Below are 15,502 nucleotides of genomic sequence, written 5' to 3' on the forward strand. Positions count from 1 at the left end.
AAAGACTTCAGGAAGGTTCAAAAGCGCATACATTTTGTAAAACGTTACACACTCCTTCTAAAAAAATGAAATTAACAACAATAGGTAACGATTTATATGTAATTGGCAATGTTTCAAAATTAGTTATACCACCTGTTATACAAGACGCTATTATTCGTAATAATATCCATGGAGAGCAAATTAAAATCTTTCACAGACTATACAAAAGTCAAACTGTATTTTCTTCAGAAAAATATACTCGCGCCAAAAAAACGAACTCCACATGCGTAAAATATTTCCATAGCGGAATTTTAAAAATAGGAAATATTTACTTTTTTATAAGAGTAACAAACTGCTTTTGTAAAAAAATGTGTGAATGTCCTGCAAATCACTATGCGGTAATAAAACCAACAATTTCTGAAGATGATTTTGCTCTTCGTACATTTCCTCATATAAAAGTACAATATATTCATAAAATTACGCAAATTCCAGATGCTTTCGAGATTGTAAATGTGAACAATTTGCAGTGCGTATGTTTTCAAGTTACCTTTCAAGTTAAAAAAGATTCCGTATTAAATTTTGCAGCTGAACCAGTTAATACTGTCGAATTTGAATGATTTCACTGTAATCAATGTGCAGGTTATTTCATTCGATTTTGTCGTTTAACACTCAAAAAAAGTTTTGATTATTGTTACTAAATACATCTAGTTAACAAATTTCTAGTTTAATTAACTGGAAATTTTTTGGTTAATAATATCAGAGAATTCTAGTTAAATAATTTTGGTTAAATTTACAAGAAATTTATACAACCAGTAATTTGTAATCAGAATTTCCGAAACTTTTACACAGAAAAAGTAGTAAGGGTATATTTAATATTCTATTCCGATTAGAATAACCAGAATTCTATTATTTTAAGGGTATGTGGAATCAGCCAACTTCAATTAATACATGTATTAATATTCCCACCAGTTTTCTAAAAAAATATTTAATAAATCTTGACAAAATATAAAAAAAATAATATTTTATTTATTGAGGCATGGATCTCTAATCCAATTAATACAAAAATTTGCTTTTAAATATTATTTATCATTTAATAAAAAGTTTGATATTTTCTGAGAAAAAAAGACAATCAAATACAAATTAATATTTAAAAAAATGAATAAATTTATATTTTTCTATTCAAACTTTCATTTTTTTGACAATTTTCGAGAAAAAAAGACAATCGAATACAAATTGCCATTGAAAAAAATGAATGTTAACATAGAAAAATATAAATTTATTCATCTTTTTCAATATTAATTTGTATTTGATTGTCTTTTTTTCTCAAAAAATATCAAACTTTTTATTAAATGAAAAATAATATTTAAAAGCAAATTTTTGTATTAATTGGACTAGAGATCCATGCCTCAATAAATAAAATATTATTTTTCTTATATTTTGTCAAGATTTATTAAATATTTTTTTAGAAAACCGGTCGGAATATTAATACATGTATTAATTGAAGTTGGCTGATTCCACATACCCTTAATGAAACTTTTTTTGAGTAAAATAATAACCTTAATTTTTTGTGTTTATATCACTATATTACATTACGACAATTAAAGTTTTACGAATTCTATTAATAACATTTTTATTTTACAATTTAAATGTATAAATATTGTCAATAATTATTACTTCAAATTATCATTATTATTATCATTATTTGCAAAAATGTCAACACAAGTTAACATAATGATTATATTGTGAAAAAGGTTATAATAAAAAAAATAAAATTACAAATATAAAATGACTTAAAGTTATTAAATATGCAATGTGTATAATAATTTTTAACTTAAGTTTAAAAAAATTTGTTACATTAAAAAATTCCGATCTGAAAAAATTTTTTTATTTTTATAATATAAAAATTTTTATTTATTTTCTGGGATTTAAACAATTAATTTTTCAATTACTCAAGCCTTAAGAATCGATTATTATTGCTTATCTGTAATAAAGAACACAATTTTTTTAAATGTAAAAATTCATAAAAATGTCTTTATTGTAAAATATTAAAAAATGTTAATATAAAATTTTTCAATTTTATCAAGCATTAATCGAACTTTGCAACGCTAGTGAGCTTAAAGTTTTAAATGATTTTTCAAGTTTGTTGAAGCTTTATGTTATTCATGTTTATTGGTAAGTAAACAAAAAATGTATTTTTTCATTTTGAATATGAATTCTATCTTTGAGGAATTAGAATTTTCTAGTCTTATAAAGCTCTTAAAGAGCTTTATTTCGAATCATGAATTCGAGTCTTGAGCCATGAGTTAGTCCTAAATTTTAAACGAAGTATAAGCTTGAGGCAAGCCTTAAGTTTTAAGATAAGTCTTTAGAGAATTTAGTAAGCCTTGAAGGAGTCTTAGGCTTTGAGCTTCAAGTGAGCCTTGAGATTTAAGCGAGTCTTGAGCAAAATTTTAGTTTAAGGTACGATTTGAGCCTTCATCAATTTTAAGTCTAAACCTTGAGGTAGCCTTGGGGTAGCCTTCAGGTAGCCTTCAGATAGCCTTGAGGTAGCCTTGAGGTAGCCTTGAGGTAGCCTTCAGGTAGACTTGGGGTAGCTTTAAGGTAGCCTTGGGGTAGCTTTGAGGTAGCCAACATTTTTTTACGCGGGAGGGGAATTTTCAGCTTCAAACAAGTCTCGAGCCTTGAGCGAGCCTTGAGCTTTAGGGGAATTTTTAGCTTCAACCAAGTCTCGAGCCTTGAGCGAGTTTTAAGTTTTAGATGAATTTTTAGCTTCAACCAAGTCTCGAGCCTGGAGCGAGCTTTTAGCGAGCCAACATTTTTTTACGCGGGTACTGAATCACCATATGTCGTCGGTTTGGTGGAAAACTGTACCATTTCGGTAAATGTTTTTAAAACATACCAATTCAAGAAATTTTTTTTTTCTTTTTTCCAAGTTTGTCAACACTGCTGCTAGACATAAAATAAGGTTATGCATTTTTAGAAAGCGGTATTTTAAATATTCTCTTGTTCATCTTTTCAATGTATTAATTCAAAATTTCTAATAATTTAAATTAATTGCTTGTGAATCATTATAAATTCTTTAATGCAACGCTTTTCTAGATCTTCATCGAAATGGTATGTTTTATAATAAACTTTAAAATGGTATTGTTTACAACGAATTCTTGAAAAGGTACAGTTTTCCACCAAGCCAAAAATGTATTTTATTATTATTATTTTATTCTTAGAAGTTATTGTAAAAGTCGTTAAAACTCTCATTTTCAAAATTTGACAGCTTTTTGACAATTGGTAGCTGTCAAAAGATATTTTTGACATCATATTCGTGTTCAGCGTATGAAAAACTGTGGGAATACATATACCCAAGTCAAATTTTTAAGAAATAAAAAAGTTATAATACAAAGTTTGCAGAAGTGCACCAAACCCATGTTAAACCCCATTTAAACTTTAACCCTTCGTCGGCACGGGTTAATATTTATCAAATGGGCTGTTCTTGTGGGTAGCTTATTTTTTTGCATTTTAATTCAAATTCCGGCCGGTAACATAAAAAATTCCAAATTTTTCAAAAATAAGAACCACCCTAATTAATACATATAGTGATTCAGTATTTTTTAAAGTAATTAAACACAGATTTGAAGTCTAGATTTTTTTTAAATAATGAATTTTTAATAGTGCAATGTGAAACACCTACTTCCCATGTTCCAAACAATATATTTTACTAAAAAATTCCTAATTGACAGTCACTGCACAACACTATGGTAAAAATTATAATAATAAGGGCAAAATTGATGAGTTGCACCAAATTACAAAATCATCTGGTAGCTTGTACGCATTTCAATGTCCCAAAATGGCTTTTGAGGAATAAAAAGCTTATAAAATAAGGAACATTTTTGGGTATTTTTAAAAAAATTTAAAGGGGGGAAAGAGGGAGGGAGATTAAAAAAAAAAATTTTTTTATTTTTTTTTTTTGATGAAACTACATTTTTTTAAATAATTAGTAATTTCATTCAAAAGTTTGGAAAATTCTCTACTAAAAACACTTATACAACTTTAAAATCTATTGATATGGGTAAAAGATATTGCCATTTGAAAATTATACTGAAAAAAATTGAGCCCCTGATAACATAGCAACCACGCATTACACAGAATGCCTCACATACATTGTTAAAAATGAAATTTTATTTTTAAAATTTTAAAATCTTATCGTAAATTATTTAAAATTTTTTAAAAAATATTTGTTTTAAAAACTACGCGTGATAACAAAACTTTTCATTATAAAAACGTCCAAATTTTTTTTTTATTTGAACCAAAAAATACAACCAAAGGTAAGCCATTATTATAGGCACTACAAATTAAAGTAATTCATGTTCATGTATAATAATACAAAAAAAGGGAGTATGTATAAAATAAATGAAAAATGTGTGCAATTATCAAATAAACAAAAGTAGGCGAAGAGATGAGGAACAAAAGAAAACAAAAATGATAAAGGAATTAGAGAAAAAAATCAAAATACAAATTTATTTATGGTCGCAGGGCTATGATGCGTGAAATGATATTACGTTTGCAAGCTAAAGCATTTAAACTAAAAGTGTCGAAATCAGTATCGCTACATTCAAATATATCGTTAATGGTTTTACACATTCTATACATCGAAGACATATAACCAATTGGTCTTGTAGGCTTTCGCAAATAAAAAGGATACCATGACCTAGAGGTAAGACGTGGGATTTTAAAGTTAATATTACTAAGTAAGAAAGGGCAATCAATTTGAGAATTTAATAAATTGTAAATAAATTTACATTTAGAAGTAATGTCCTAAGTTGAAATTTCAACTTCTTGAAAAAAATTGAAACTCAGGGAATTTGTTGTTCTATCAAGTAGAAATGTGCCCCAAAAAATATTTTTGATTTTTTGGAAATTTGGAGGGGGTAGAGAAGGGTAAATTTGACCAATTTTGCTAACACTGGCTACTTTGTTAATTCTTTCTGAACATGTAATGGGAAAAAAGTTTTAGAATATGTTTCTGAAAGTGTTTTTCGTCCTCTGTCCAATTGTGTATTTTATTTTTTAATATTTTAAAAATTTACCCTAATTCTGGATAATTAATATTTCATTTTCAATTTCCCAAAAATTTGATGCGCGCTACGTCGCGGTTGCACTGAGCCGCGTGGTAACCGGCGTGAGGCGATGCGCCCGCGACGCAATTTATTCTTTGAAATTTAATAACTCAAAAAAAGGGCATTCTGAAAATTTACATGCCGATAGGAAAAAACGTCAGCTTTCGATTGCGATAATTTATTTTTAAATAAAACGGACCAATTTTTGGGATATTAAAAATTAAATATTAATTATTATAAATTAGGGTAAATTTTTAAAATATTAAAAAATAAAATACACCATTCAAAAGAGGACGAAAAAACCTTTCAGAAACATATTCTAAAAAAATTTTCCCATTACAAGTATGTTCAGAAAAAATTCACAAAGTAGCCGGTGTTAGCAAAATTGGTCAAATTGACCCCCCTCTACCACCTCCAAATTTTCGAAGAAATCAAAAATATTTTTTGGGGCACATTTCTACTTGATAGAACAACAAATTCCCTGAGTTTCAATTTTTTTCAAGAAGTTGAAATTTCAGCTTAGGACATCCTCATATGATGGATATCACGTCAAAAGTCCACCCAAAAAAAATGTTGTCCAATTATTCCCAAAATTTTTTTATGATATTCCCTATTGGTTAGTAATTTATTGGATAAATTTTTTTGAATTTTATAAAAAATTGTCCGAGGGGGAGGGGGTAGAAGTTCTGAACTTTTGCGTGACATACTCCACTTTGATTATTTCTTATAATTAGAGGAAAAAATTTTTAAAAAATTAGGATATGGGTTTTTTTTAGATTTTTTTCATGGGCTTTCGAATGGCAAAGTCTATTTTCAAAAATTTTTTTATTTTGACACAAATTTTGAAAAAATAAAAATAAATTTTCACTTTTTGCATCTTTGGGTCCATTTTTTCTTTTATTTTTAAATGAAAGCTAAGCTTTTTTTTGATAAAATACTTGTTTTCCAAAAAACCGTTTTTTTGTTTTCGAGAAATGAATTTTTGAATATAGCGCATCACGCCGTCGCGCCGCAATTTAATTTATAAAACGTTACATTAAACTATTTTCTGAATTTTACAGGGTTGAGACTGACATTAGAATAATATAATGCCTGCATTATAGTGTTTTTAATTTTTTTAAATTAAAAAAAATTTAATTTTTTTTAATTTTTAACAAAATTTATTTAAAATTTTTTTTAGACTTGTATTTCTAATTTAATGCCTACAATTTATTTATTTTCATTTCTCCTCATTTTTTTATTTTTTGATGTTGAAAAGTTTCCTCCGATTTTTAAATATTTCAAAATACTGATTTCGTTACATTTTCAAAACAGGTATTTTATTTTTTCTTTTTGTTGGCTTTTTTACTTTAGTTGTTCTCGACTTTGTCTCTGTACTTTTTGTATTCGTACCCTTATTTTTCTAATCTTTTGACTTGACAGGATATTCCTACAAATGACGAAAAATTGTTCCTTAAAAAAACTTCGTTGGATTTTAATAATGTAGAGTTTCCAGCATCAATAGATTCAAAAAGTAAGGTCACTAAAACAAAAAATGCAGAGACAAAGTTGAGAACACCTAAAGTAAAAAAAGCGAACAAAAAAATAAAATACAAGCATTAAATTAAAAATAAAATTGCAAAAAATTTTTGTTAAAAATTTTAAAAAATTAAATATTTTTTTAATTAAAAAAATTAAAAAAACTATAATGCAGGCATTATATTGTTTTCATGTCAGTCTTAACCCCGTAAAATGCAGAAAATAGTTCAATGGAACTTTTTATAAATTAAATTGCGGCGCGACGACGTGATGCGCTATATTCAAAAATTCATTTCTTGAAAACAAAAAAACGGTTTTTTGGAAAACAAGTATTTCATCAGAAAAAAGCTCAGCTTTTATTTAACCCCTTCGCTGTTTGAAAAAATATTCATTTTAGTGCTCCAAAATGTCCATCAAAATCTTTTAAATTGTTATATTACTTAAAAATAATAAACATTTATTTATTTATTACCTTTTCTAGTAACATTGATACCTATAGTAAGTGAATAATGATATAAAAGAATTTATTTTATAATTTAAATAACAAATTTCTATTTTTTGATAAAACTTTCACGACTTAACGTTGGGTCGGAAACAGTCTGGGCCATCTTTTTTCACGACCCAACGTTGGGTCGCAAACAGATAACGGGTTAAAAATAAAAGGAAAAAGAAAAAATGGACCCAAAGATGCGAAAAGTAAAAATTTATTTTTATTTCTTCAATTTTATGTCAAAATAAAAAAAATTTTGAAAATAGACTTTGCCATTCGAAAGCCCATAAAAAAATCTAAGAAACCCATATTCTAATTTTTTTTTAATTTTTTTCTCTAATTATAAGAAGTAATCAAAGTGGAGCGTGTCACGCAAAAGTTCAGAACTTCTACCCCCTCCCCCTCGGACAATTTTTTATAAAGTTCAAAAAAATTTATCCGATAAATTACTAACCTATAGGGCATATCATAAAAAAAATTTGAGAATAATTGGACAACATTTTTATTTTGGGTGGACTTTTGACGTGATATCCACCATATATTTATCGCGGAACTTAATTTTTAACGGTTTCTAGGTGCGGTGCTGCTATTCGCACTATTTATTTCACGCTTTCGCTGTCTGATAACTTAAAAGCTTAGGCGGTTCACTCAAAGTGACATTACTCTAAGTTAATTGTATTAAAAATTCAATTTTAATTTTTAAAAACATATTTATAATTTATTAATTTGATATTTGTTTCTGCAAGATAAAAAACGGTTATAACTCCGAAATATCTTTTTATTTAATTACCTAAATTAATGTAATTAAAATGCTTTACGATTTCAAACAATTAAAATCCCAACAAAAACATCTTTGATGCAAAAAGTTCCGCCAAGTAAAAGATGTTGTGAATGTCCAAACAATTAGTGAAATAAAAGTTTACCAAGTAAAATTTTAAAATTAAAATTTTAATAATTATTGATTTTAAATATTTTCTCTCCTACACAACTCGAAGTACATATTGCAGTCGAAAAAAACAACCCGGGCTTGGCTGTTATTGTACATTGCGGCTTAATTACATTTCCGAATTAAGTCAAAGTTCTTCATTGCATTTTGAATTGAAACAAATAAAATTTAACTTCATAATTAACATTCACAAAAAACGAAATCTAATTACTCGTCATAATAAAAAATTTCTATTTCAGCAATTTAAAAATCTTGGCGTCAATAATGCTTCTAACTTGTAATTAATGAAAGTATTGACGCCAAGATTTTTAAATTGCTGAAATAGAAATTTTTTATTATGACGAGTAATTAGATTTCGTTTTTTGTGAATGTTAATTATGAAGTTAAATTTTATTTGTTACAATTCAAAATGCAATGAAGAACATTGACTTAATTCGGAAATGTAATTAAGCCGCATTGTACAATAACAGCCAAGCCCGTGTTGTTTTTTCAACTGCAATATGTACTTCGAGTTGTGTAGGAGAGAAAATATTTAAAATCAATCATTATTAAAATTTAAATTATAAATTTTACTTGGTAAACTTTTATTTTACTAATTGTTTAGACATTCACAACATCTTTTACTTGGCGGAACTTTTCGCATCAAAAATTCAATTTTTTTAGAAAAATGAAAATTTTTCAAAAATACGAAGTGTATTAAAATTTCCTAGAATATATATCAAGATTTTTACCCAATCAATAATATTCTAGAATATTTTACATAACCGTTTAGAAGTTTAGTCTTTGCGTTTTTTTAAATGTCAAAAAATTCAATTTTTTGAGAAAAATCAAAATTTTTCAAAAAATTCCTAATGTATTAAAATTTTCTGAAATGTATATGGGTCAAATCATACCTAATAAATCAAAGTTGTCCCTCAGTTCTCTGATTTTGGCGAAACTTTGAGAAATTGTAGGGAAATACAAGCAAATAAAAATTCCAAAAAGATTTTTGAAAATTTTAAAAATTTGTGGTTGTTCAGGGTTATCAAAATTTTTTTTTGAAATTTTGATAACGCAATATCTCAGAGACATATGGATGGATTTTAATTATTTTTTCAGGGATTACTTATTATTTACAAACAATTAAAATGAAAAAATTTGCAAAAAAAATTTTTTTTGTTTTAAATAAAAAATAAAAAAAATATTGTTTAAACAAATTTTTTGTTTATAAGCGTATCTTTAATTTTTTTCTAATAGCGATATTTTGATTCCTTAGGATTTCACGACTATTTTGACATAAAGAAATCGATGGAGACTCTTAAACTTTCAGAGATATTGTATTTTTTGTCTTTGCGCACAGGGCTAAAAAGCGCACTGAAGCAAAGGTTCTGTGTACAAGGTAACGGTCAAAATTACCTAATACTCGCGTAAATTTCAATCGAATTGAATTCTTTCTTTTTTAAATCAATTAGTAACATTTTATTAATAAATAAATAATAAACAAATAATATATAAATAATAAATAAATAAGAAATAAAACTCGTAAATTTTAATCGAATTTAATTCTTTCTTTTTTAAATCAATTAGTAATATTCTATGAATAAAAATAAATAAATATTTATAAATTAATAAGAAGTTATTAAAAAGTAAACAAATAATTTGTCTGCGTAAAATAAAATAAACAAATTAATGTAAATTAAAAAACAACAAAATTAAGAAATATCTGAAATAAGTTCATAGTATATTATTTGACTACTTTTTAACTACTCTGATTTGTTCAACAAGTCCTACTTTAAATTAAACAACTTGTATTAATCATCAAAAAGTAGTTAAAATAAATCAGATAAATAGAAAAATAAAAAAGTAATATATGATGGAAAAGTAACATTTTAGTCTCGTAACGCGACTGCGCGTCCAGAAAAGTGGATTTGTCAAAGAGGGGGTTCTAAGAGTCTCATTTTTAAATCAGCAGTCGTTCGAGCACCCTCCATGTTTGTAACAAGTGATAATTGTAGAACTAGGTGTTTTTAATAGTCTTTTTCATAGTTAAAAAGGAATTATAAACTTAAACCTAAGGAAAAAATTAAAAAGAAACGCAAAGAAACTTATTTACATTTACTTAAACCTAAAAAAACAGAAAACACAAATCAAACAAACAAACCTTAAACCACAAAAATGACACTAATAAACATGCAATAAAACCTGAAACTATGAAAAAGACTATTAAAAAGACCTAGTTCTACAATTATCACTTGCTACAAACATGGAGGGTGCTCTTTGACAAATCCACTCTTCCGGACGCGCAGTCGCGTTACGAGACTGGACAAAGTTATCCGAGTCGAGTAGGACTTGTTGAACAAATCAGAGTAGTTAAAAAGTAGTCAAATAATCTACGAGGAACTTATTTGAGATATTTCTTAATTTTTTTATTGTTTTTAACTTGACATTAATTTGTTTATTTTATTTTACGCAGACGAATTATTTGTTTATTTTTTAATAACTTATTATTTATTTATAAATATTTATTATTTATTTATTTTTATTCATAGAATATTACTAATTGATTTAAAAAAGAAAGGATTCAATTCGATTGAAATTTACGAGTTTTATTTTTTATTTATTTATTACTTATTTATTATTTATGGGACATTCCACGTCAACACGGACAGAGCTCTAAACAAAAATTGCTTTGATGGATTTAAACGTTCTAGGGCTTAATAGATTTCTACGTTCATGTACTTTAAGATGACGATGGGCGTTTTTTGCAAAATTCTATTTCCGATGCCAATAGAACTGTCAAAAGTCAAAAGGTCCAAAAATCTCAAAATACTTTTATGAATTAAAAGCAAAAAACGAGGTAAATTATTCTGTAACTCATTCTTTATAAGTTTTTAGGGTTCCCGAATATAAATCTAAAGTTTTTTTTTTAAATCCAAAATGGCGAATTCAATATGGCGGACAAAATTCAAATTTGATTAGATTCGATGAAAACTTGTTACTCGGGGGTTTTTAGGGTCGCTGATTACGAATCTGAAGTCACTTTTAAAAAATTCAAAATGGCGGATCAAATATGGCGGAAAAAAATTTCAAATTTGATCCGATTCCCTTAAAACGTGTTACTCGAAGGCTTTTGGGGTCGCAGATTATGAATATGAAGTTACTTTGTGTTTGAGACTTCAAATTCATAATCAGATACGCTAAAAACCACCGAGTAACACTTTTTAATTAAATCTGATCAAATTAAAAAATTTGATCCGCCATTTTGAATTTCTACAAAGTAACTTCATATTCATAATCTGCGACCCCAAAAGCCCCCGAGTAACACGTTTTAAGGGATTTGGATCAAATTTGAAAATTTTTTCCGCCATATTGGATCCGCCATTTTGAATTTTTAAAAAGTGACTTCAGATTCGTAATCAGCGACCCTAAAAACCCCCAAGTAACAAGTTTTCATCGAATCTGATCAAATTTGAATTTTGTCTGCCATATTGAATTCGCCATTTTGGATTTTTAAAAAAAAACTTTAGATTGATATTCGGGAACCCTAAAAACTGATAAAGAATGAGTTACAGAATAATTTACCTCGTTTTTTGCTTTTAATTCATAAAAGTATTGTGAGATTTTTGGACCTTTTGACTTTTGACAGTTCTATTGGCATCGGAAATGGAATTTTGCAAAAAACGCCCATCGGCATCTTAAAGTACATGAACGTAGAAATCTTTTAAGCCCTAGAACGTTTAAATCCATCAAAGCAATTTTTGTTTAGAGCTCTGTCCGTGTTGACGTGGAATGTCCCTTATATATTATTTATTTATTATTTATTTATTAATAGAATGTTACTAATTGATTTAAAAAAGAAAGAATTCAATTCGATTGAAATTTACGCGAGTATTAGGTAATGTTGACCGTTACCTTGTACACAGAGCCTTTGCTTCAGTGCGCTTTTTGGCCCTGCGCGCAAAGACAAAAAATACAATATCTCCGAAAGTTAAGGAGTCTCCATAGATTTCTTTATGTCAAAATAGTCGTGAAATCCTAAGGAATCAAAATATCGCTATTAGAAAAAAATTAAAGATACGCTTATAAACAAAAAATTTGTTTAAACAATATTTTTTAAATTTTTTATTTAAAACAAAAAAAATTTTTTTTGCAAATTTTTTCATTTTAATTGTCTGTAAATAATAAGTAATCCCTGAAAAAATAATTAAAATCTATCCATATGTCTCTGAGATATTGCGTTTTCAAAATTTCAAAAAAAAATTTTGATAACCCTGAACAACCACAAATTTTTAAAATTTTCGAAAATCTTTTTGGAATTTTTATTCGCATGTATTTCCCTACAATTTCTCAAAGTTTCGCCGAAATCGGAGAACTGAGGGACAACTTTGATTTGTTAGGTATGATTTGACCCATATCGAGATTTTAACCTAATTAAAAATATTCTAGAATATTTTAGAAATCCATTTAGGAGTTTACGCTGCATGTTTGTCTAAATCTCAAAAAATCGCTATTATTTCGGTTTTCCTAGCCTAAATTCTATAAAACTATATAAAATATTGAATAAACTTAACGGAATTTTTTCTTTTTGATTCTTTATCCAACGAAAATTTCTTATTTGTATGTTTCTACAAATAGGGTTTAGTAGTTTTTTAAAAAATTAATCTATATTATTTATGTTTTTGTTATTAACAAACTTATACACGGCAACGCATTATTTCAGGTTAAACTTAACTGTAATAAAATTAAATCAGTAACATATACTTTAAATTATGGTTGTTTTCTAAATTCTCGGGTTTTGCTGAATATTAATCTAAAATCAGATATGCAAATTCAAAAGAGTGGATCCAATATGGCGGACAAAAATGAAAAATTTAGCAAATTTGCTTGAAAATCAAGAGAAATAAAGGGAAAATGGCAAACGACAAAAAAACAGTACTTCTCTCTTATTTTTAATATTATTGTTGTAATAGTTGTAACATTAGATTCGCTATTTAAAAATTTTGTAAGAATGATTCCAGATTTGTATTTACACACCTTGCAAACTTCCAAGAAGCAGCATTCAGTTCTATGTTGTCTAATTTTAATTTTTGACTATCATATAATTGTAGGGGAGACCGGGGCTAAACCGGACGGATTTGGTCTTTGACCAGAAAACTCATAGAAAAAATTATTTTTTGCTAAAAAGTAATGTACCGTTTTAAAGCTTGTTCCTTCACCTACAAATCGCACTTGTTCGTTTTTAAAAAACTACAGTAGCGTTGGTAATATATTGCTTCGAAGGTGACTACCTCAAAAACGAAAATCTCAAAATTGGTGGGGCTAAACCAGACACCCCATGGGGCTAAAACGGACACGGCAAATTAATTAAAGAGAGAGGCACAAATTTTCGTTTTTTCGTAGAAAATTCAAATCAATTCTTTGTTTATTTATTTGTAGGTAGTTATCCGAAACTAAGTTTTTTTTAAGTTTTTTTTTTTTTGAAGTTTTGATTCTCTTTTGCTTCTCTTGATTCTTTAATGGTTCTCCTTTGATTCTCTTGGTTCTTTATTGATTCTCTATTACTTCTCTTGATTCTCTATTACTACTCTTAGTTCTCTTTTATTTATCTTGATTCTCTTTTTGCTTATAGATATGACTGATTCTCGATTACTTCTCTTCATTCTCTGTCATAATAAAAAGGTATATAGTCTTTAATTAACGATTGGGTACAAAAGATCTAAACAATAAGTTCCAAAAGAAAAGTTCCAACATAAAATGTAATAATAGTTCCAAAAAGTGTCAAAATATTTAAAAATGTAAATTGTGACCAATTGTTCTTAAGTAATCAATAATTTCATCGTTTTGGATTAGTCGTTATTTTGGATAATTAGTCTTTTGAAAGTTGTAATTAAAATTATTTTAGATAGGTAAATATTCACAAATAATTTAAAAATTAATTAAATTAAATTGACAATTAATTGTAAATTTTATGAAATTTAATGAAAATAAATTGTTTATTTCTATCTAATTCAAATTTAGAGAGTAATTTTTAGTATGTAATTATTCACTAAAACTTTAGCAAAGAATTTAAAACTAATTGTAATTTATTGAAACTATAATGAAGTTTTACTAAAAATTAGTGAAAATTCCAATACACAACCTTCGCCTCCGAGTGTTTGTTATACAAAAATCCATCCACTTCTAAATAAACAGTTCTACCTTTTCTTATTATTTGAGCCATTTCAGTAATTATTATTTTTTCAGTAACTAATATTATTTATTCACTTCAAATTTTTCATTTAATTTAAGCTATACTATAAATTAACCAAAAGATGTTATTTACTTTAAATTTGACACTAAAATGTTTTTATAAAAACAACCGAATGATGACAATGAGATTAGCTGAGTATCGATTTGCATTATTATTATTTTTTTGTTTTGGAACAATTTTGGAACTTTTAAGGTAGTTCTCCGGCTGCTACTCTTGTAAGAATTGATTTTTGATAGATTTTCTTCAAATTTTAAGAAAATGTTTCTTCGGGTGCCCTTTGGATGTGGTAAAAATTTCAAAACCCTTTTCCATGTCAAAAAACGAGATATTGTGGTTGACATTTTTTATTTCTAACATAATCGCATGTAAAAGTGAAAGTTTAAACTTGAATAACTCAAAATTTAGCATCGCAAAGGGGTTTAAATTTTTACCACATTTAAAAGTCACCCGAAGAATCATTTTCTCAAAATTTGAAGAAAATCTATCGAAAATCAATTTTTACAAGAGCAGCAGCCGGAGAAATACCTTAATACTCTGGGAAAAATGTCCCTTGGGAAAAAGAACTTTTTGGGACTTTTTGGCTTGGAACTTTTGACTCCCTACCAAATTAAGACGCGACTTTTTTAAGACAGTCAATGCTGAATTTACGCAATAGAATTTATATGATTTAACATTATAACAGACAGTGCTGATTTTAAGACTGATCTTATATTAAGATTAACTTTTTACTGTGTAATTTGAAATAATAGAATAAAACAAAAAATAAAAAAATAATTTTTTTAATTACAAAAACACTTACTAAGAAAATTATAAAAACTACTTCGCATGCTCTAATGTACACGCATTTTAACACACAAAAAATCTATGATTTCTGATATATAGGGATTTTTAGTAATTTTGGTATACGAAAAATAAAAAAGTAAATTATAATGTTTTAAGATTTATTTGATATAACAATTTTGCAAATATTTTTTTATAATTTTCTAAATGTGAAATGACAAAAAAATTGTACATTTACAAATACTACTCAGCAGTTGATTAGTACATTGATAATATTTTTGGGGGTACAAATATCATTCTAATTCCATATTGTTATGAGGAATGCCAACAAAGAGTTGTTCATCAATTATCATCAATTATCAACACATTGAAGATTTATAACATTAATTGCTTGAAATGTGTCCTGTAAACTGCACTTTACTAAAAAGTTGCTAGTATTATAAAGTTGC

At 26.9% G+C, this 15,502-nt stretch overlaps 1 protein-coding gene across 1 annotated transcript in view; it reads left to right on the forward strand.

Annotated features, from left to right (window-relative positions):
- Positions 1-347: 347 nt before the first annotated feature.
- The window catches only part of LOC122509769, a 44,261-nt gene continuing 29,106 nt past the window's right edge, over positions 348-15,502 (forward strand). The window contains exon 1 of the mRNA XM_043624010.1: positions 348-505. Coding sequence (XP_043479945.1) covers positions 348-505 — 158 coding nt within the window. The remainder of the gene's footprint in view (positions 506-15,502) is intronic.

The sequence above is a fragment of the Leptopilina heterotoma genome, unplaced genomic scaffold, assembly GCF_015476425.1.
Source record: "Leptopilina heterotoma isolate Lh14 unplaced genomic scaffold, ASM1547642v1 Lhet_627, whole genome shotgun sequence".
Lineage (NCBI taxonomy): Eukaryota > Metazoa > Arthropoda > Insecta > Hymenoptera > Figitidae > Leptopilina > Leptopilina heterotoma.